The 22,799-nt window shown below is 37.3% G+C and overlaps 1 protein-coding gene across 2 annotated transcripts in view; it reads right to left on the bottom strand.

Moving 5' to 3' along the window:
• Positions 1-22,799, bottom strand: part of ap3b1a (adaptor related protein complex 3 subunit beta 1a) — a 251,519-nt gene that overhangs the window by 5,580 nt on the left and 223,140 nt on the right. For both annotated transcript variants that reach the window (XM_059974482.1, XM_059974483.1), the window contains exons 25-26: positions 22,115-22,212; positions 10,600-10,738 (exon numbers count right to left, since the gene is read on the bottom strand). In XM_059974482.1, the coding sequence (XP_059830465.1) occupies positions 10,600-10,738; positions 22,115-22,212 (237 nt within the window). The remainder of the gene's footprint in view (positions 1-10,599; positions 10,739-22,114; positions 22,213-22,799) is intronic.

Below are 22,799 nucleotides of genomic sequence, written 5' to 3'. Positions count from 1 at the left end.
GTCTTCACTGCATCAGTCTTCACTGTAGTTACTATTACTAGGAAGGTGCTTAGGGAGCCAAAAGGTTTTGAAGGTATTTAAGTCACCTGGACCAAATGTACTACACCCCAGGGTTCTAAAAGAGGCAGCTTAAGAGCTAATGGAGGCATTAGTAGTGGCCTTTCAAGAGTCACTAGATTCTGGGATGATTCCGGAGGACTGGAAAATTGCAAATGTGATGGGGAGAAAGGAGAATGGTGTTGAGAGGGATAATAAATCAGCCACAGCAGAATGACGAATCAAACTCAATAGGCCAAATGGCCCAATTTTGCACATATGTCTTTTGGTCTTGGAAATTTCTTTTCATCTTTGTCTTTAATGGTTAAACCCCGGTTTTCAACATCCTAGCAAGGGAGAAATAATTAATTGTTTGGAAAAAAATCAGTGGCTTAGTCACTATATTTTTGATAGTTATTCAATAGAATTTTCGAAGTCCAATTCTTGGAAGATATTTAACACAGTATCTATGTTTACTTCCACCTTTGAATCAACACATATATATATATATACACAGAAAGGTGACAGCAATACCATGAAGGATCCCACCCACTTTGCTCATGGACTGTTCGTCCCACTCTCATTAGGGAGGAAACTGTGTAGCATCCACACCTGGTCTACCAGTCTCAAAAACAGTTACATGCTATCTTGTTATATGCGTCTTCAGACTATGCATTTCCACAGTTATGTGAGGAATCTATTTCTACCAACGTCTCCTTATATGCATCCATAACTCAAGAGTTATATGATGAGCACTGCTTTCCCGCCAATACAAGTCATGTGCGCACGCCTCACAGTCTCACTCCCGTCAGTCTCACATTGGCTTTGGCAAGGTGTGGATGTGCGATCTTGCGCTCTTAAACTTTTGTTGGTTTTACCTACGGTGCAGTGATTTTGAGCTTGAAATATTTAACTATGCCTCCTAAGCGTCCGATGTCATGTCCTGGGCCATCAGCCGAGTGGCAGAGAACCGCTTTAACACTTGAAAAAAGTTGGAAATTATAAACAGCGTGGTATCAGGTGAAGATAACACAGCTCTGGGACGCTACTGCCAGGAACAGAATCTTGCCTTTAAAGTTCTTTTGTTGCTTGACAATGCGCCAGCCCATCCCAAACATTTGGAACAGCATTCATCCTAACATAACAGTGCATTTCCTGCCGCCTAACACAACATCGCTGATTCAACCACTCCACCAAGGTGTGATCCACATTCAAGGTTTTTTTTAACAGCGAACTATCTCTCAGATGCTGCAAGCAACAGACGATTTTGAAAATCCCGGGAGTTTACCAACGGTGAGGGAATGGTGGAAGTTGGAACACTTGGCACAAATGGCGATGGACATGGACCCAAGTTTAGAATGGAGTCAGCATTTCCGTCGTTCTCTGCCGTCAACCCTTCTTCCCTACAAGCAAATTTATGCTGAAAAACAAACTGCTGCCAAGCAAACAACCCTCACCACTTTCTTCAAACTGGTGTCATCTCCTGCTGCTGTTCTGTGAGTTTTCCTTCACCCCTTGCTGTGCTCGATGTCTATCTTATCCTGCCACTGCTGGTGAGTACTGTACACCCTAGTAAGTTAACTTTCTATGATTTATTACATTGAATATTACCTTAAATTGATGAAATATCAAAGGAATGTTGCCTTGTGGTACTGCTTTTGTGTCGTATTGGTATGAAAATGTGAGTAAATTACAGATAAAACATATTTAGGAAGCCCTCTGGAACACATCCTTATTTTCTCCATTTAAACAATTATTCACATTATGCTATTTCATATTATGCGTCCACTGTGAGGAACATATCCCCCGCATATAACAAGGATAGGGTGTACTTTCCTCAAGCAGTAAGGCTGTTCAACGTCTCCACCCACTAACCTTACTCCTCCAACCAACACTACTTATATCATTTCCTGTCAGTCACCTTATGTACAAACAATCCTGTGTCTAGCGTAACCTTATGGACATACAATCAATGTATACAAGTTATCTTACATATTTATATTTACTCTGTTAAACTATTATTGTGTCCTTTATCTTTGTGTTTTTCTTGTGTTGCGTCAGATCCAGAGTTCATAAATGACATAAAGCAATCTTGAATCTTGAGATGATCCACTGTTATCCAAAGAATCTAGGCCTGCACTTAAATGCACCATTGAAGGACTGCTGCTCCTTCAAAAGTTTACTTTACAAGAAACTTTCAAGTGCATGTTAAAGATCTTATGGCACAATCTGAACAGGAGAGGGATGTGCGCAACTTGTCCCAACATTTCTCCCTAAAGTGAAGCCAACAATCATTCAGTCCTCATAAATCCTTGTGCATAAATTGGCAACACTTAATGCCTTCCTAATAAAAGCGACTACACTTCAAAAGTAATCCTGAAGTATAGTTATCTGAATATTTATAACACAGGTGCAAGCTTTTTACTTTGAAGGCATTCTTAGGTACAATATTAATTATGTACAAATGATTAGCAACTAGAAGACTACATAAGATTTATTGTTGATGCCTTCTAAATACATATTGAACTGAATCATTAAAACAAATTCTCTGGACTTGCTTCATTCCTAGAGAAGGAATAGATGCAGTTGTAAAGCCACAAAAAAAATAACAAACTTTATTTTGGATTTAATCTTACACAATTGAATTCCAAGACACTGGAAACCAGCTAATTACATGGGATTAAAAGCCAAACTGTCTCTTCAGCATTGCAATTGACTGAAAAGCCATTTTAGCCACAATAAACTTCTGTCAATCCTGCTAATTCTTTCTGCATGCAAAGCAAGTCACTAGGGAGACAAGTGAAAGGACAGCACAGTACCAACAACCGCCTATCTTCCACATCCAGACAATCTCCTTTTGTTGTTACTGCAAAACAAAAAGTTGTCGCACATGGGTCTTTTGAAAACACTAACAAATGTAGAGCAGTCCCTGACCTGCAGTGACCCCACTCTACAGGCCGATCTCATTTTCCCCTTTCTGAATGACACGTGTCTGAAGCAGAGCCATCTGCCTCAATTTGCACAACATCTTTAGCCACAATAGGTCCCAGTTAGCCCTGACAACAGCTCACAATACTCCAACATAAAACACTACTGGGCTGACAGCACGCCGTCAGCTATTCAACAGCAAACCAACTGGTCAGTGTCTCACATCTGACAATTAATGCAGGCCCTGCATACTGCCTGTGGGAGTCCACTGGGAGCTGCTTAATTATCATCACCACAAGAGAGGGAGTTTATCAGCAGATAATCAAAAACTTTCACTTCAGATATAATTAGAATATTAGCCACTTAAGCAGGAAACAGATTCTTTTTAAATGAGCTGCAATATTCTATCAGCCATTCTACCATAGCAACAAGATTACCTATCAAAAAAGAAAACTAAAACTGACACTGAAAAAATAAAATTTTACTTTTGTTTAACACATTTGGTAAAAAGCAGAAAAACTGAAGCAGCATTCAATTCAGGATATTGAATACAGCTGAAATGTTGACTGTACTTTTTTCCATAGATGCTGTCTGGCCTGCTGAGTTCCTCCAGCATTTTGTGTGTGCTGCCAGGATATCGAATATTAAAGAGGATTTTCCATAGTTAACTAACTATTCCTCTAATCCTTTGATCTGATTTTAAAATCCGGAGCTAAATCATTCATAATAAACCAGCTTAAAGGCCATCAGTAAATCAGATCTAAATCCTCTCCTAAATAATACCTTTCTTTACCCTGGTTAATAGCCACTGTGAAATTATTTTATCCAAAGGTTAAGCAGCTAAAATCTTACAAAGAAATCACTGCTTAATTTGGAAAACAACTTTCAATAACACTCACCTTTATTCAATTAACAAATTATTTTCATTACAATTAAAAATCATAACTGCAATGTTCTCTCTCATGAACTATGCAATGTGAGTACAAACAGCTTAATGTGTACATGAAAGAGCTCTGACCTGAGGCATTAAATCTCCTTCACCCTCAACAAATGCTGCCAGACCTGCTAAGCATTTCTTTAATTTTCTGTTTTTAATGTCAGATTCTTTATTATTGTTTTTCTTAAATTTATTATTGGTTTAATATATTGTGCTAATGGTGCTTGGCTTGCTGGTAACTATACTGTGGATAGCTCAGGCTCACTGACAAAAAAACATTACAAATCGGTATTACAAATGAATTTAGAGATACACAATTCCAGAAATGATGGAAGATGAGGAGAATTAATTGCAGGACTTCAACAGGAAAAGTGAAGAGTGAATAGGGCTGATGCGATTGGTTTGCTGGGAGTTGACAGGGATCCAATCAGCTGAAAGGGCTTCTTCTGTGCCAAAGAAAGCAACTAATAAGTTCTAAAATAAATTGCATACGCAATGTGCATATGCTGGGTGTGCATATTCAGTACTGAAATACCCTTCAAATGAGTTTCCATTTTTATCAGATCAAAATATTCTTTTTTTAAATTATCTAATTATAATGGGAAATATATTGTTAAGCCGAGGAGGGTGCAGAAAACTGCCACAAGAACATTACCTGGATCAGAGGATATATGTTATTAGGAGATTGGATAAACTAGGAATGTTTTCCCTGGAGCACAAGCAGGCTGGGAAGGGTTATGCTAGGGGTATATAAAATTATGAGAAGCATAGATAGGGTAGGTAGCCACAGTCTGTTTTCCATTGTAGGAATGTACATCTTAGTGTAGGTTTAAGGTGAAGTGAAAAGGAGGTTTAAGGAGGATCTAAAGAGGCAAGTATTTCACGCAGAGAGCAGTTGTTACCTGGAATGAGCTGCCAAAGGAATTAGTGGAAGCAAGAACAGTGACTAAATCATATTTATTACCACTAACATAAGACACAAAAGTTGTTTTGAAACAGCGATAGAGTGCAAATCTATAAATCACATAAATAAATCAAAAAAATAATGAAACGAAAAGCAAAAGGATAATGAAGTGGTGATCATGGACTCTGTAAAATCTGATGGCAGAGGGGAAGAACCTGTTTCTAAGTTATTGAATGTAGATCTCCAGGCTCCTGTCTCTCCTCACTGATGGTAGTAATGAGGGGAGGGTGTGTCCTGAATGGCAAGGACCTCAATGATGGATGAGGCACTGCCTCTTGAAGATGGTCTTGATACTTAATCTGGACAGGTACTTGAATAAGGTAGACAGAGGTATACGAAATTAATGCAAGCAACTGGGATTAGTACAGACTGGCAAGACAGTCGGCATTGACACTTTGGGTCTGTTTCTATTCTGTACAACAGTATCTCTCAGAGAAACATCTGTCCATTCCCTCTCCCCTTGACACATCTTTTGCATCAGTAATTAATAACACTAGTTCCGGAATATCAAACAGGAGTTCTGCGCATCATACAGTTGCAAAATATTCACCTGGCTTTGTCGATGTAGCTTTGAACCTTATGTTTCCACAACTTTTTTCTCTTATATCAAATGAAAAAAGATTATAGGTGCCTTGCAAATTAGTGTACTTATCCATATTTAATAGTTAAACTATATTTGCACAAATATTTCAAATTTAATCCCCAATCTGAACAGTAGAACAGCTTAGAAGGGCTAGAAAGAAGTGGTTCTGTTCCTGTTCTGATATTCCTAATTGGTCTGGCTTCAATGCTAAATGAAGGTTAGGTGCAAATGTGATGGTGACAGATTTTAAGCTTAACATAAAAAGCTAACTGGAAGAAGCTCCACTCTCACTGCCTTTGAAACAGGATGAATGTATCAGGTGAATTTCAAGAGAGTCAAGTCAAACTTCTGTCCTCTTTCTTCTTACATTTTTTTAACGTGACATGAAAAGCCTCCCAGTTGGATGCCCATTCTATCAATCCACTCAATGCCCATGCAGCAGATGCCTATCGGGCAGACTGAAGTAACATGTCCAATGGTTTGGTACGCATGCCCACAGTTCTACTTGGATCAATGCACAACTGGCTACAATGTATGTAGCCAGTGCAGATTACATCAAGAGCTGCCCATAGTCCCCAAAAGTGGTGGAAGCCAAGTAACTTAATTGTAGGCTCACTGATGAGTGGGTTTGCATATATACTGGTTTCTATTTCACAGAACGGCTGGTATGTTTCGAAATGGTTTTGTTCTCATTTTGTCTGTGTAAGTGGGCAAGGCTCCTGTTATGCAAGAAATTTGCTGCCCGGAAGAGGGCAATGAAATTGCTGCAGACAGCAGTTGGGCAGTGTGGGCCAGAACCAGCAGTCGCTTACAGCTGAAGTTCCTGCACCACCCAGGTGACACCACTTTCCTGCACTTCTGCAGAGGTTGCAGGATCACAGAGTGGCTGATATGACACAGCGTGGCATTCACAAACTGCTTTCCTGCCATGTTCTGGCAAGTTTCTGAACCACGTTTACTCCTTTAATTCATTGATTATCTTTGTCACTTGAATCTCTCCTACTTTCCAATCTTACACTTTCCCTTTCTTTCTCTGAGTGGAAATACTAGCTCTGTTTACCCTCCATGGAAATTGCCCAATCTGTATGCATTTCCAAATAGTCTGTTTTCGTTCCGTTTTATTAGTTGCTTTATTTACAAGAGGATACAACTGCACAGTCACACGCACAAGATGCTGGAAGGGTCTCAGCAGATCAGGCAGCATCTATGGAGGGAAATAAACTGTCAATATGTCAGACTGACATCCTTCATCAGGATTTCCAGCATCTGCAGCATCTCTTTTGTCTACAGCTACACAGTTCTGGAGTTAAAATGTGTATTTATTATAAGAATATTTGGGAGTCTTTATTTTACTTAAATCAGATTCCCTGTACTGTTGCCACTATATCATTTATATGACAAGAAGTTAGTTGTTATTTTTCTGCAAAATAGAATAAATATCCTCAAATCTGTCAATTTCTTTTAATCTTTTAATCTTTGGTACCAATTTAAGTGCAGTGTTCCTTGGCATTTTTAACTGTTTCAAAATAATTTTCCTACTTTCAATCTACCTTTGTACAGTTATACAACATAGAACAAATTTTCTATAACGATGTTGTGTTTGTACCGCCAGGATGACTCTTAACTATTTCAATTCTAAATGTATGAAAAAAATCATTTATTCATCATTCTCCTTTGCTCCCAATACAGATATTATTGTCCCCAAACACTTTCAGCTTTTAAATCCCAATGCCTTTCTATTTGGTTTTCAGGATATTCTGTGAAACCTGTCATCCAAAACATCAGCCAAGAACTCACTAAACACACTCCATGGAAGACCTTATAACCTGCAGTCCTAACCTTCTGCTTCTTCCCTTTGCAAAAAGTACTTTGACGAAAATTCTTTTTAAAGAAGAATTCTCATTCTATACCTAGAAAAGTTAAAGGATGTCATATATACTGGTCTGCTGCACAAGATATAAAGGATCCATCAACCGAACCAGATGCAGTCACAAACATTGCATTTATAAAACCTGACAAAACACTTCATCCTATTACAAGGTGGACAGTTCATTTTGAAACTGTTGATCTCATATTCAACCTTGGTAAATCTGTGCCAAGTGTTGAGAGAAGAAAAAAAAATAAAGTTCCCTCCTTTTTGAGCTATAGTTATGCTCAACAATTTTACTGCCAATTGAATTAATTTCTGTGGAAGCACTTAGAATTTAAATTAGTGATTTGATGATTCACCAAACCACTTAGATTTGGAGGAGTTACAATAAACAGTGTAGAGAATTTTGCTCAGGCTTTTGCGTGTGCAGTTTCCCTTCAGCTTCTTCTGTCTGTCAATCTGTTTTTAGTTGAATAGCTCAGTTTTATATTTGTTGGTTACCAACAGCTGTGACAATGGCCCTTGGAGGGTAACAATTTTTTTGACATGAATCCTTCAATTACTGATTGCTGAAGCAGACACAATCCTATTAGCAAGAAAGATGATCACAGGACGCATTGCCTTGCCCTGGGCTGTACTAAAAATAATTAGCCCAAAGTTGGCAAATGTTGAACAAAACCACAGAAAGACAATGCAAGAACAGCTTTACAAAAAAGGAATATTGAAATTTTCAGAAACTGATGACCAGGCTGTCTATCACACCTGAAAACAAGCTTGTACCAATTATTGATGTAAAACATTAGATATTTAAAGCAGTACAAATGTTTATTACAGGATTGAATTCAATAGTACAAGAAGCAAAATGTCCCACTTTATCAAGCTAAACCCATTAAAATACTTAATCAAACTGCTTTGAGTTGAAAATTTCAAAACTGATTTTTTAAAAAACATGTAATGTTAAGATAGGGAGAGGGAGGACATGTTCTCATTTAGGTAACTGCTTCATTTTATTGAGGAAAATGAAAATTTGACAGAAGTTAAAAATATGATATAGCATCAAAAAATGTAAAAAGAAAAATCACACAATACTTGGAAAAACTATATGCTTCTGATTCCAATGTAACCAAATTCTGCAATGGATTCTAAAGCTTACTGATCCCAAGCAGACTCTTCAAATAGAAGCAGTGTTGCCCCCTAATGGTTCAGATACAGTATGTGCTTTCAATGCTTTAGTAATGGGATTTCTTTATTGTTGCAAGTTTACACCTGCTGGCAGGCAGGGTAGTCAGTCATGGTATTATCAATCAACATTTAAAAAAAACACAACAGCACCACACATTGGCCAATTAATCTAAACTCACACATAACTTCAACTACTTTACCTTTTTATTACATTCCCACATTTTATATAGAAGCAATTACCCTGATTTCTCAATTAGAAGGCACTTCTTTGATACCACTGAATTAAAAAAAAATCAGCCAGATAAACTATTAGTACTTAAAAGACTGGTGTCTTCTTTGTCACGAATAAGGAATAAAATTGATAAACAGTACCTCTGGGCTATTGTCTTTCAAAGAATGGTGAAGAAATTAAAAGTCAAGTTCAAGTTCAAATTTAATTGCCATTCACCATACACAAACACCCATGAATACAGCCAAATGAAACAGTGTTACTCTGAGGCCGAGGTGCAAAACACAGTATCAACAGATACACAGCACAAGGCACACATAGGATAGCAGTAAAATACAGTCTTGCAAAAAATATATAGTCGAAGTCCCTGAGTCCATGAACGCTGCTGCAATCTGCAGTCAGACACAATACATTTTGGCTTCTGCTGAACAAAAACTGGGGAGCAGCACCGACTCCAACATGTAGATGCTGTGTCACCCTGCCTCCGGTGGAGGGCACCGACTCTGATCCCCTCCCCCCTCGCAGTTGCAGAAAGGAGACACCACAGCATGAGGCCTAGTCCTCGCCACGACCGTGGCCACAAAACCATCCTCTCCCGTTATTTGCCAACAGATCAGTGAACTGGACATGCACCATCCTGCACTGACTATATCCAACATGGTCTTGCAATCACAAGAAAAGCGACCAAGGCGATGACTCGCTGTTAGACTGCGCACCTCCTTCTTTGTCACAGGCAGCACCACAACCCACACTGTCCAGCTCCTTCACTTTCGCTGCCAATCAGCAACTCACTGATGGAGTAGACCTGCAGTACTTTGAGTTCTTAATGTCCAGCAGGATCTTGCGATTGTGAAAAATACATTAAAAAAAACACCTTTGGTTGGTCCTGTAGAAGCCACTGCATTTGAATGTGCCACCATCTTACCAGAAGACAAAGCTTTCAGACTTAAGTACTTGATGATGAACTGTCTGCCCTTTATATTGTAAAAAACAATATTAAGAATAGACAGTTTTGACTCAAGAAATCCAGCTGGAATTCTAAAACAAGCTCTATCTGACTAGAATTCCTTAATTGTTGCAGTGTTGAACTCATTAGCTACGCTGCAATAAGCTTACACTTTATCAAGCATAATAAAATTAGATGGGAGTTTAAGGAGAAGCACTCATCAGACTTAACCTGCACGATTTGTTTTGTCGTAGTTTAACCTTTCCATTCTTCAGATTTGCAGCAGTTTCCATGTGAACCGACAAGCCAGTTCAAGCTTTCTTAGATTATGGCCTAACAGCTGCTGGGGAATTCCACTCCAAACAGAAGGAATTTAAAGCAGCCATGCAAAAATCCAAATTCAGCACTAAGGCAAATCTTAAAGTAAATTACTTGCATGACAATTTGGCAGCAATTTGAGAAATTACATCAAATTCATTTCTTCATTCAAAAATTTTTTTTGAATGTGCATTTTTCCCCCTCTCTGGTCAGCTGGGATTAACACTTTACAACTATACTGGTTTTGAAAGTGAGGATTTTAGAAATAATTCCCCAGCAATAAAGTTTCTAAAATGTCCTGTGAAACATGGATTTAGGTGATGCTACAGGCTTCAAAATTGTGGTTGCCAATTGAGATCACTGGGCGTCAAAGATAAAATTTTTAAAAAGCCATGTTCAAATTTTAATCATTTACTGAAGGTTCAAATATCATTCACTTCAATTTCATAAAACGTGATAGCTTTCAAATCACTTTCTTAGTTGCTACATCTAAATATGAGATCAGCTTTCAAACACGAAATTAATCCACAATTCTGCACTAACTTTTTTCCCCCGCAAAAGTATTTTCAAAAACGGTGTCAAGAAAGAATTCTAAGAATGAGTTACCTGTGTATGTTATCTTGGCTAGAAGGCACCATTCCAATATTAGCCATGCTTACCACCTTATTCACAGTTGCCTGGCAGGAATTGTTCTGTGGAGCACCTGTTATAGTCGTCGAATTTTCATTCATTCCTGTCAGTTTCCCTGCAAATGTACAATTTGTCTGGTTACGTAAACTGACAGTTAAACATTAGCAATGTATTAACACTCAACTTTGCCAACACTTCCCCACACAAATTTAGAAATCAGTGCTTCAACAATGCTGAATTTCTTAGCATAATTTAAAAATAGGCAGAGTCTTCCTGATAATCAGTATTAGAAATGTTTAGAAAAGTGTAATCAACAGAAAACAGAAGCCAATTCCAAAAGGCAGAAAGATAATTATATCAAACAAAATCCAGATCACTCATGTATATACATCTTCTGATATGTACTTTATTCTGAAACCAAACATACAGGTCACCAGTTATTGAAAGAAGAAGAAGCAGTTACTACTATTTGGCATGGTAATGTCTAAGCAAAACATTTTTCTAACAATGTATATTTTAATGACTGAACTATGGCACTGCAAGTGATTTTGCAGAAGAGATGAAGATGAAAAAATGTATGTGCAATTTTTTTTATTTGACACTTAAATGACACTTTTATGAGGTCCCAGTGCAGATATATGCATTAAATCAACAGCGCAAAAATCAAATGCAACAAAATGACTGACATCAGTATGAAGATTCTTTCCTTCTGCCTTCAAATATCACATATCATAAAGTTAAAGCATCAGTAAACAAAGATAGCCAAGTTTCAACATCAATTTCTCAGCTGCTCCCATCTTAGTATTTTTAAACCAACCATATATTCAGGTTTCCATTCCTGAGTTTCTCCTTCAGAATCAGGAAGTCTGGACAGTAATTATATTTAAACTTGTCATCTTGAGTAGCATGAAGTTAAGGAATGATAGGGAATTAAAATAATAAAATTGAAACAAAAATAAGTTAATCTAAATGCCCTATGAATTTTTAATTAAGTCTTTCCATCAAAGGAGATGTAAACTTCCATACTTCCATATACACAGTCTTCTATAATAAAGAGAAATTCTTAAGCATGTGAACTAATCAGGCTCAATGGGTCATAAATACAGAATGCACTACGTCAGGGAGTGAAATAGGAATTTTATTTCTATGTGAGAGTTATGATGCATCTCATGAATGGAAATAAAAATCCACAATTCACTGCTCTCCATATATTCTGTTTTAAATACTTTGACAAATCTTTTTAATATACATTAGGGTAGCTTTAATGAGGACTATTACAAGCATGGATATAAGCTTCAATTATTCCTATTAAGACAAGATATGACTTTATTCCTTACATCCAATATATCCAACTGCCATCTTGAAAAGCTCCCATGCATGAACTCTGCACTAAGCTAATGAGATATCTGGTCCAAGAACGACAGGTTCTATCAAAATATTAGGAAGGATTTGAACTGAGTCTCGAAATATTTCTTTCCAAATGTGGACAATGCTAGCTAAGGTATAAATCTGATTAAGGGTGCTTTCTGTAGAAAAGCAATTCTGTCAAGTCACAAAACTATATTAGGATTATTTCTCCATTTGTAGGCAATTAATTTTATAAATTTAATAATTTAAATTAAGTGTACGGGAAAATAACTTGGTTATAAATTCCATATATTGCTTGCAAATGTGTCTATAGTATAAAGCAATCCTATTAACCACCTTTCCAAAGGACTGAAATTTCAATAAGCCAAAAGTTTAATTTAAAAGCAAGTTTGTGGCGAAAGAATGTGTACGTGAAGACACTTTTCAAACAATTAGAATGCCCATGAGATAGGGCACAGTGAAGAAAATGTTAACACTTAATATTTCTTTCTAAATGATGTTTCAACTCTTGTTAGATTGCACACAGCAGCCTGCTCCAATTCCACATGTAAAAGACTTTGTTGTATTGCAATTTAAGAACTAGCATAACTGCAATAATATACTGTAGAACAACAAGAGTATGGCAATGGAATTACTAGCTCTGTAATCCAGAGACTTGAGACAAGTTCAAATCTCAACACGACAACTAATTAATTAAATAATCTGGTAAGATATATTAATTCGAGTAATGAGGAACTTAATGTCATTACAAAATGTATTTTTCATAAATGCCCCTTCACAAGTCTGGTACAAATCTACAGCAATACACACAATGCACTGCAGGAGCTCATTAGGTCAACCAGCATCTATGGATGGGAATAAACAGTCAATGTTTCAGGCCGGGACCCTTAATCAGGACTGGTCGGCCCAAAGTGTCAAATGTTTATTCCCATCTATAGATTATACCTGACCTCCAGCGCATTGTGTGTAATGCTCTAGATTTGGGGCATTTGTGTGTACTGCTCTAGATTTCCAGCATCTGCAGAATCTCTTGTGTCTATGGTACAAATATGACTCCAGACACTGGGCTTTAACAGGTTTAGAAATTCATTTGCTACATTTGAATGGTGTTTACAAACTGCATTATGCATTAACCGAATGCTGCTTTTAGATGTTCCTTTAAGAAAGCCTGCTGTGAAGTTCCCAGGACAGAATTATTAAGTTTTTTTGCATAATCCCAAATTGTGAGTTAAAGTGTGTGATGTTGTTTTGAACTATTGTAAGTTCTCACAACTGCTGGTATTTAGCCTGCCTGCTTTCAAAGTACATGACAAAAAATAAGTAGCACTCTTTTAACTTGTGAAGACTATTTAAACAATGAATAATGGGGTTAGTGCACTCAGGGAACCTGAAGAAAATGGACAACAGGTGAAGACATATGCAGGAGGCAAATGCTTTATGAATAACAGCCCATGGGGAATGTCCAGGGCCAAAGAAATGTGTTCCAGGCAGGAAAATGCTAGGGGAAATTTCTGTAGGGAATAATATTAAATTGGTGAAGGCTGAGAATGCATTATTTTGGAAGCCTGCAGAGCAACCAATGCCTGCTTCTGTGGGCTGAGGGAAAGGGATCAGAAGTTTTCTCCTCTGAGTACAGAAGCTCAGGAACATCTCTATTGCAACAAAGAGCAGCAAAGTGAAGTATGAGATTGGCAGCAGCAGTGTGGAATAATCCCGTGGCTACGAAGCTGGAAGCGTTAACAAGTATGACTAGCAACATAATCTAAGTGCACGCTTGCCTGCCAATTTGGTTCACAGGTTACAGTCTTAGGGAGAATAAGGAATACAAATTGAGTACTGGCCCATTAAGTTCCAGTTCCACGGAATGGGAGTTACACTAGATTTCTCAAGGTGCTGGAAAGATGCACCATTTCCTCTGCAAATTCGTCTATATTCAACAGAAGAACAAGTGAACCAACTTCAGTATCTGTTCCCAAGACAATAGCCACAGCATTGAAACCCTAGTTACTCGCAGTCAACTCCCTTGTGCAGTCCGCATCCTTCTCACTTCAGGCTCCCAAAAAAGACATTCCATTCTGAGCTCTGTCATGGGAAAGATTGCCAGGACAACAGAAGAAGAAGAAAGATCAGCTCAAATCATCCTTGAAATGTACATCCACGATCCTAGAGCTCTCAAAGTGGAGGAACAGCATCCAGAACCTCAAGTTCCTGAATCAGCCCTGTGAAAGGAGGAGGAGGAGGAGGAGTATCAGGCACATCTCCCCCATCTATGAAGGAGACTGAGATTCATATACTGCCCCCTCATTACAAATGACAGAACTAGCAAAGCCAGAGTGGAAGGAAGTCACCCTCAATACTTACGACCCAAGTGACAACAACAGGTTAACCACTCGACAAAAATCCAATATGAAATAATGGAAAAGTTCATAGCTGCGAATATGTGCAAGGGCTAGGCACTTAAACAGGTATTTCTCATGTAGAATATGTATATCTACAGGTTTTTGATTAGTAAGGGCGTCAAAGGTTATGGGAAGGAGGTAGGAGAATGGGATTGAAAGGGAAAATAAATCAGCTACAACTGAATGCTGGAGCACAACTGATGGACTGAATGGCTTCTTATGTCTTATAGTCTAATATCATTGCTGAGATTGACTATTTTGTGACATGGATAATCCTTATTATTCAATCCGTGTTAACACAGATCTTACAAGAACTTTAAATTCTGAAGTCACTACTTAGCCTGCCAATTTAAGAATCAGCAGTATGAGATTAAGGAATATATTATCGACGCAAAACATTAACGCACTCAAGAGGGAAAATAAAAGATCTGGACACTGCTCCACTGCAAATTACAATCCTATAATTTAGAGCCTTAAATTTAACTTGTACTGTAATTAATATTACATAAACATAGAAAAATATAATCATTATACATTTCAAGAATGTTGTTTTAAATTATTGTAAATGTCATGCAGTGGCTGAAAAAAGGTTAAGCAGATATTTAACATTTAGTAGATGCAGGCAAGCTTGGTACAAATTTCTGCACTCGCTTATGGTTTAAACCACCAGCATCAAGCTCTATTCAGCAGCAAATGCTGAATAAATTAATGTAACCATGTTTATGCTAAAAGCCTGCTCCCTCAGCATGTAATTAAAGGAAATGTTGCACAAAGCCTGTACTTTTGTCAACCTCCTGTAAATTGAAAGATGGATAGCACTCAGACAAGTGAAGGCAATGCTTCATATTTAACCTTAACGCTCTTGTCATTAATGGTTTGCCTAACTTGTTCTTTAAAAGACAAGGTACTGCTCCATTGAAGTAAAATTAAAAATCAACTATACCATGCTTTTCAGAACAGAAGATTCATTATCTTCAGCTAATGTATTGGCATAAAACACAGTAACATCCTATCAAGTGAGGCGCACATTCAATCTGCCTTTTACTCGTGCTGTTTTATTGTTATAGGCAATTTGTACCACTCAGCATGACAGTGTAAACTGAATCAAGATTAATTTACATGGAGAAGAACACTTAGAGGAGCAGCATGGTAAGCAAATGTATTGTCTTGATTGCTGAGGTGGAAAAGAACCAGGAGAGAAAGAGTGCACTATAATTAAGGAGCATCAAATGTGACTGCTTTAAGGTAGCTTGATGATATAAAAGCAAAGTTTATATTTGCCTATTCCTCCCACTGCTTCCTTACTTGTACAAATATCAGCCTCAATGGTGGAGCTGTCCATATAGATTCACAGATGTTAAATATATCAAAGACATTTGAAAAACTAATCCCAGATCTTGATATACAGATTCCCAAAAATCTTTGACGTTACTGTGGAAGGTGCTGAAGAAAACTTCAATTGTGTTTTGGTATTTAAAAAGGCAGTATTTGAACCTAGTACAGAAAAAAAAGGTAACAGTTTTTATATTAGGAAAATGAATTTCAAGACCAGAAATGCCTGAATTGCACAGCAAGCACAGCAAGATTAAGCCCACTTGTGAACTTGCTCATCATCAATAAAAGCAGTTTTGTAACGTAACACTAGGTATAAAACTGTTGAATAATAAAGCAATTTACTGCAGACATAACTGAATATTTCTTTCTAACTTCCTGGTTGCATTGATTCTACCAAAATGAAATTGCCCTCATGACAGTTAAATAAATTATAAGTCTCTGCTTAAACTGACAACTTCTTAGCACTAATCCTGATCAGAACTGAGTTCTGCTAAGTATGATAGTCTTAAGTGCCTACGAGAGGAACAGTGCTTCTCAGAAATGACTAGCCCAACACTACATCCAATATTTGAGTGGAAAGGCAGTTTTGAAATTCTGCTTAATCATTTGCCTAAATTGTTCTTTAAAAGACAAGGAACTGCTCCATTGAAATATTTGAGAGAGAGGCAGTTTTGACAGGATTTGGACAGATATTTTTAAAATTAAGTACACAAGGTGAAGAAGAATCTGAAGTAAGAACAGAAAATTCTGGAAATATTTAGCAAGTCAAGATGCATCTGCAGTTGTGCAAACCAGTAAAGCAACACACACAAAATACTGGAGGAACTCAGCAGGTCTATGGAAATGAACGTTTTGGGCAGAGACTCTTCTTCAGGACTGAGAAGGAAGGGGGGAAGAAACCATAAAAACTCCAAGTGACCACAAGTTACAAGTGATGGGAAGGATCTTGTTTTTAAGTACATAAGCAAGGAAAAGGAAGCAGGAGAGAATAAGAACACAGTTTGTGATAGGCAGGTGTGTGCGCAGGGCAAGATAGACCTGTAATAGGAAAAGTAAGCGGAACATGGATAGGTTAGAGGAACTGTAAAATGACAATAGAATACTTATCAACTGCTGCTGTCCTCAAAATGAACTCGGGTGGTTATAATCCAGAATCCGAACTTTAGTCTGGAAGGCTGTAAAATACTAAAATGAAAGATGAGGTGCTTATCCTTGAGCTTCTGTTGAACTTCATTGGAAAAGCGAATGAGGCAGAGGTCAGAATGAGTTCGGCTCGGATAATTAAATTTCAAAAAGTTTGCGACCAAACAGATGCCAAACAAAATGACTCCAGATGCATTTATCTCCCCAGTGCAGAGATCACACCTTGGCCAGTAAATTCAAACTACGATTAGAATTTTGCTTTACCAGACAGGACTGTTTGGAACAGTATGAAGAATGGTTGAGGAAGTAAAAGAGCAGCATGGCATGCATCCACAGAAAGGAATCATGGGAAGAGGAATAGATAGCGGGAAGGAAGAGTCTCGTGGAGCAACAACTTCTAAGGGATTCTTGGTTGGGAATGTCGGGACACAGGTGACACAGAAATGATATTGCAGAAAGGATGATGTGTTGAATGTACAGACTATAGGGTGGAAGATAAATACTCTACAATAGCATGAGAAGTGAGGGCAAGGAACAAAGGTAGGAATGACCCCATCTACTGCAGAGGAAGTGAAGGTTTAGTTGAGCCAAGTACAAGAAAAACCAAACATGGTGAAGTGGAGACAGTGAAGCTGGGAGAATAGAATGAAATGCTGAAAAGTAGAGGTGAGAAGTAAAAATGACTTAAAATTAAAGATTGCATATTGCATAATTATTCCTTCCATTAGAATTGAATGAGAGGAAATGCTCAGATTTTTTAATTTTCCATAAAAGGCATACAATATGTAATTGTGCAATAGTCCACTTAATTCAAATGCCAGCTAATTTAAACTGCTGTAGATTACAATTTTTTCCCTTGTGTTACAACTTTCTTCATTTAACTGAAATAAATGGAGAAAATCCACTGAAGCCACAAGTGTAATGCAGTTAAAGCTTGATAAACATAACTAATTTGCCAATAAATGTTATCGTTGGTTCAGGATGTCTAGTTGTGTAATGAAAGGGAATGAGAATAGTAAACTGGAATATCCTGCTTCGACCTACTATTTATTGGAGTACATGGTAACCCTTTGTACTGTGGTATTATTTAGTACATATCTTTATCTGCTGAATGCTGGCAGTGTTCTATAATTAGATTGCATACAAATTGGATCAGGGCTAATACAATGAATGAAACAATTGCTAAAATAATCCCCATAAGCAGCAAAAGATCAATTTATCAGTCGTGTGGCTTGATATTTGAAATCCCAACATAGTCTTCACAGAGAGATTGACTCCCGCTCAGTGGAACTCACTGCATTAGAAATATTGCATAAAAACATAACTTATGAAAAACCTTATTCAGAGTAACCTTTCTGGTCGATTAAACATAGCACATAGCTGCCACATTTACTCACAGAAGGAATCAACAACCATAGAAGGAGAATAGTGAAAGACAAAGGAATTTTGGCAACAACTCCGTCGAGGTTCACTGTAATTCCCTGTGAGCACTTCTGTGAACTGATGGTTCTGTTTGACTAATCAGAAAAGTGGCTCACTTACAACAAAAGCAAACAAAATGTAACCAAAAATCTCAGCGCACGAAAAAAAAAGTACACAGAGATAACAAATCTTCAGCAGGTAAGGGTTTTCCTACATTTGTAAACGTTAAAAAAAGCAACGGGTAGTGGTTCAGAGCAGACTTTGCAGTCGGGCATGCACTCACCTGTTATTGCAGAACGGGGAAGCACAAAGACAAGCTTTTGCCAGCAAAAGAATAAGAAAGGTGATGTTAGTACGATTGTCTTTAGATATTATAGATAATTTTTCTAATGGGTATCATTAATTTCATATTACCGGTGCTGCTTAACAAATGGATGGAGGTGAAAACACTCCTTAAATGGTGGAAAACGTTCATCATTTGCAAATTAATATGAGGAAATAAAGACATTTCTGAACACATTGCTGGGTCTTTCCCTCGCTTCCCCCACCTTTTTTGTATTTGTAAGAGAAATGAATTCTATGTCCAAAATACAGATGCAATTTATTTAACAGCAGCAGAATAGTAGGGTTTCTGTATGAAAAAGAAGAATACACTTTCTATACACTTTCAACAAGTTACCGACTGGTCGGAAAAATACACAGACTTAACATCTGAATTCAAAGCAGCCAAATAAATGCTGTTTTCCTTTCCATTTGATCTTCTAGTAAACATTCATTCAATTTTATTCTCAAGAGAGATCAGAATGCAGATAATTTAGTGATGGCAGGTAATACTACTTCTTTGTTGAAACTAGTCAAGCTAGTCTCCAGGGATAACATACCAAGCCTCCACCATCAGATGGATGAATGGATCTCTCTCAGTTGGGAAAGCCACTTTCTGAAATATTATCTGTCAGGCCGACTCACCCATGTGAGCCATGCAAAACTTCTATGAACCATTCTCGTCAACTCATCAACTGGATCACAAGGAACTAGAATAAACTCATGTAAAAAGGCCATGAAAACCAAAAGACAAGTTCTGGTGTTAGAAAGTTAATGGTTTACAACAACAGACTCAATAAACTATTGTCCTTCAGAAAATAAATAATTTTCTCAGCCACGAAAACCTAAATTCTTGACAAACAAATTCTATTTATCAAATATTCAATAAACTGGACTAAAGAGAGTTTTGGAGAAAATAAATAATTAACATCAGAAAATTATAGATACTTTGGCTTCATGATGAGAAAAGGCAATTAGATCCAAAATGCAAGAGATGCTGGAAATGCTGAGCAACACATACAAAATGGAAGAGAAACTCAGCAAGTCAGGTAGAATCTATGGAAGGGAGTAAAGAGTCATCTCCATAGATGCTGCCCGACTTGCTGAGTTCCTGTAGCATTTTGTGTGTGTTGCATTAGGATATATTAGGATAGTTCCCCACTTCTTTTTATTATACATATCCTTATATCAACCCTTCCTTCAGCCATAGGAAAAAGTAATGGGAGAAATCAGTAGCTAATTCAGGATTTTCCTCTACTCCTTGTAAATACCCAATGAGGCAAACTTCAGAATGCTTCAAAATGTTATTTATCTTAATCTTACCTTTCCTCAACTATAAACTTGCCCTTTTCTAAAAAGTATGACAAACTATTATATAATTGTAAAGAAGCAACACTCACTACAGACTCTTCATTATAGTCTCATTCCACTGGCTAAATCACCATTTAAGAAAATGTACTGCTCCAAACTCCTTCACCTCATATTATCCAGCTGTTGCTTATATATTCCTTCAGTAATTGTAAATACTTTACACAGCCTTTCCAGTGAATCCAAACCCAAGACACAGAATTTATCTGCACATTTCATTACCGCTGTTGTTCACAGTATTTTTTTTCAAGTTTTGAAAAGAAAGACATTTGTCCTGCCTATTAATATAAGCACAAGTATGCCAAGATTGCAATTACAGGGTATAGAATTGTGTCCTATCTGACATTCAAAGGTGATTGTCATTTGAAAATATCCATTATATATAATCCTTGTTCTTTCCACCTTCCTAACCCCTCCCTAGACACCTCTGTAACTTAAACCATGTTCATTAATTCATTATTCCATTTCTGATGAAGACCTTTGACCTTAATTGATAATTCTTCTCTACAGACGCTGCCTGGCTGGCTGGCCATCCCTAGCAGATACAGAATATTGTACTCTGGAGTTCTAGTGTAAGTAGAAATGCCAAGATCCCATCTACTTGGAGAACTTGGGGGGAAAGTACTAGCAATGTCATTGGCTGGGCATTTATCTTTGAGAAACATTTTGATAACAAATTGCAAATGAAAGAAAAAGCAATTTAAAAATAGAATATGTTGCAATTATTCTGCCCACCAGATGCAATCTACAGAAATCAAAAACTACTGAATCAAAAAATGACATAGCAAATTTCTCTCTGGGAGAACTAGTTTACTGTAAACTTGTTCAGTTTAAATATATATACAATTTTCTTTTTCCTGTTACTATTAAACCTACTCTGAAAAAATTTTTAAGGCAGTGTATATATGATTTCAACCTATTGCTAAAAAACTCTTACTCACATTGCCTCTTGCTCTTTTGCCAATCTCCATAAACCTATATGCTATAGTTACTGAACCTTTTGGCACTCAAAACAATTTCATTTATGATTTTAAAACAGCTCTATCTACTCTAAGGATAATAATAATAGCTTCTTCATTCTCACTGCTAAACAAATGCATTACTACTGATTTCATTCTATTTTAGTAAATTTGAACAGCATCTTTACTAATAATTGACATTCTACTTCAACAGAGAACACCTAGAACTGAAAACAAACTACCACCTTAGGCTTATAACTAAGTGCTTGTTAATTAGAATCAGTGCCTGACTTTTGCACCATATTACTATAAATTAAAAATACAACATAGTCTGCTGGTCAGATAGCATACAATAAGATTGAAGACAAATCATGGAACCACCCTCACAAAGAATGACACAAGAAGTCCATTAAAATTTTTTTTAGTAATATCAGAAAATGCTGGATGTACTCAGCAGGACAGTCAGCATCTGTGCAGACAGAGAAGGAGTTAGCATTTCAGGTTGGTGAACTTTCATGAAAGCTAGAAAGCATATGTTTAAAGTTGTAGAGAAGGGTAGGAGTGGAGAAATCAAAGGCAGAATATAGTTAACTTGACGAAAATCCAATCAAGTGATTGAATTATGCTTTGTCATTAACAATCTCAAGCTGACATTCACTTATTTTTTTTATTACTTTCATCCTATCTAATAATGCAACTACTTCCATCTTGTCTACCACACTGTAAACAAGCTCTTCTCTGGTGAAGACAGACAAAGTATTCATTAAATATTTCTGTCTTTCCCTCTATATCCTTTTGGGAACAGCACCTGTAGATTAAACCACTAAATACACCTGAAAGCCTGGTGTATCGATCCAGAGATACAAACACAAGTGTGGAATTTAAACTGAAGTAATTAAATAGATCCAGAATTTAAAACAGAAGAAAACACTAAATAATCATTATTATAAAGGCATCATTTTGCATTTGTCTTAATCCCTGAAGTATCTTGATTGATCTAAAAACATACTGGGGGTCACAAATGTCTCTCAGGGAAATAAACTTGCCACCCTAACTAGTCCAACTTATCTGTGAATCCTGGGTCCATTGCCGTGACTGCACCTGAAACTACTTATTAAGGGGTAACTGGAGATGAACAAGAGCAGAATCGTGCAAAGTACAGGGCTCACTCCTTACCTTGTTCTTTTAGGAAATCCTTTTCAGACATTGCGACTGGCAATAGCAGCTCACCTACTGGAGGCTGGATGCTCACACTGAACTGATCATCGTTTGCGCTGTAAAATATTAAAGACATGAATCAAATGTGATCAAAGTGAACATCCAAGTTCTACTGACACATTAATTTGGGGATTACTCTATTTTTCACCTGAATGAACAGGAATGCATGTTTATTTGAGGATTTTGTGCAAATGAAAAAGGCATCATTCATCACAGGGTCAAACAGGCCCTTTTACACCTCAGGTCTGTGCCAACCATCCAGCACCCATGTTCGTTAATCTTACACCCATGTAATTTTAGTCTCCCCACAGTCCTATCAACTTACTCCCCCCAGATCCACCTGGACACCAGAGGCAATTTACAGTAGCTAATTAAACCCCACACACACATCTTTTGGGAGAATGTGATGGTAGAGAAAGCTGAGATAATCACAGGCAACATGAACAGAGTCACTGAAATCATGAAGCAGCTGCTCTGCTACCTGTACTGTATCATTATGTTGCTAAGATAAATTCATTGAAAAGGTGCATTTTACAAGACTCTATAAAATGTCAGTACACAGACAAAGTTGAAGCAAAAAAAATTAACATTGAGCTCAACCTTATCCTTAAGTAATATACCTATTTGGGCTCAAAAGTTACTC

Source organism: Hypanus sabinus, chromosome 7, assembly GCF_030144855.1.
Source record: "Hypanus sabinus isolate sHypSab1 chromosome 7, sHypSab1.hap1, whole genome shotgun sequence".
Taxonomy (NCBI): domain Eukaryota; kingdom Metazoa; phylum Chordata; class Chondrichthyes; order Myliobatiformes; family Dasyatidae; genus Hypanus; species Hypanus sabinus.
The sequence above is the reverse complement of the archived record's forward strand: the minus strand, read 5'-3'. Positions and strand labels throughout refer to the sequence as shown.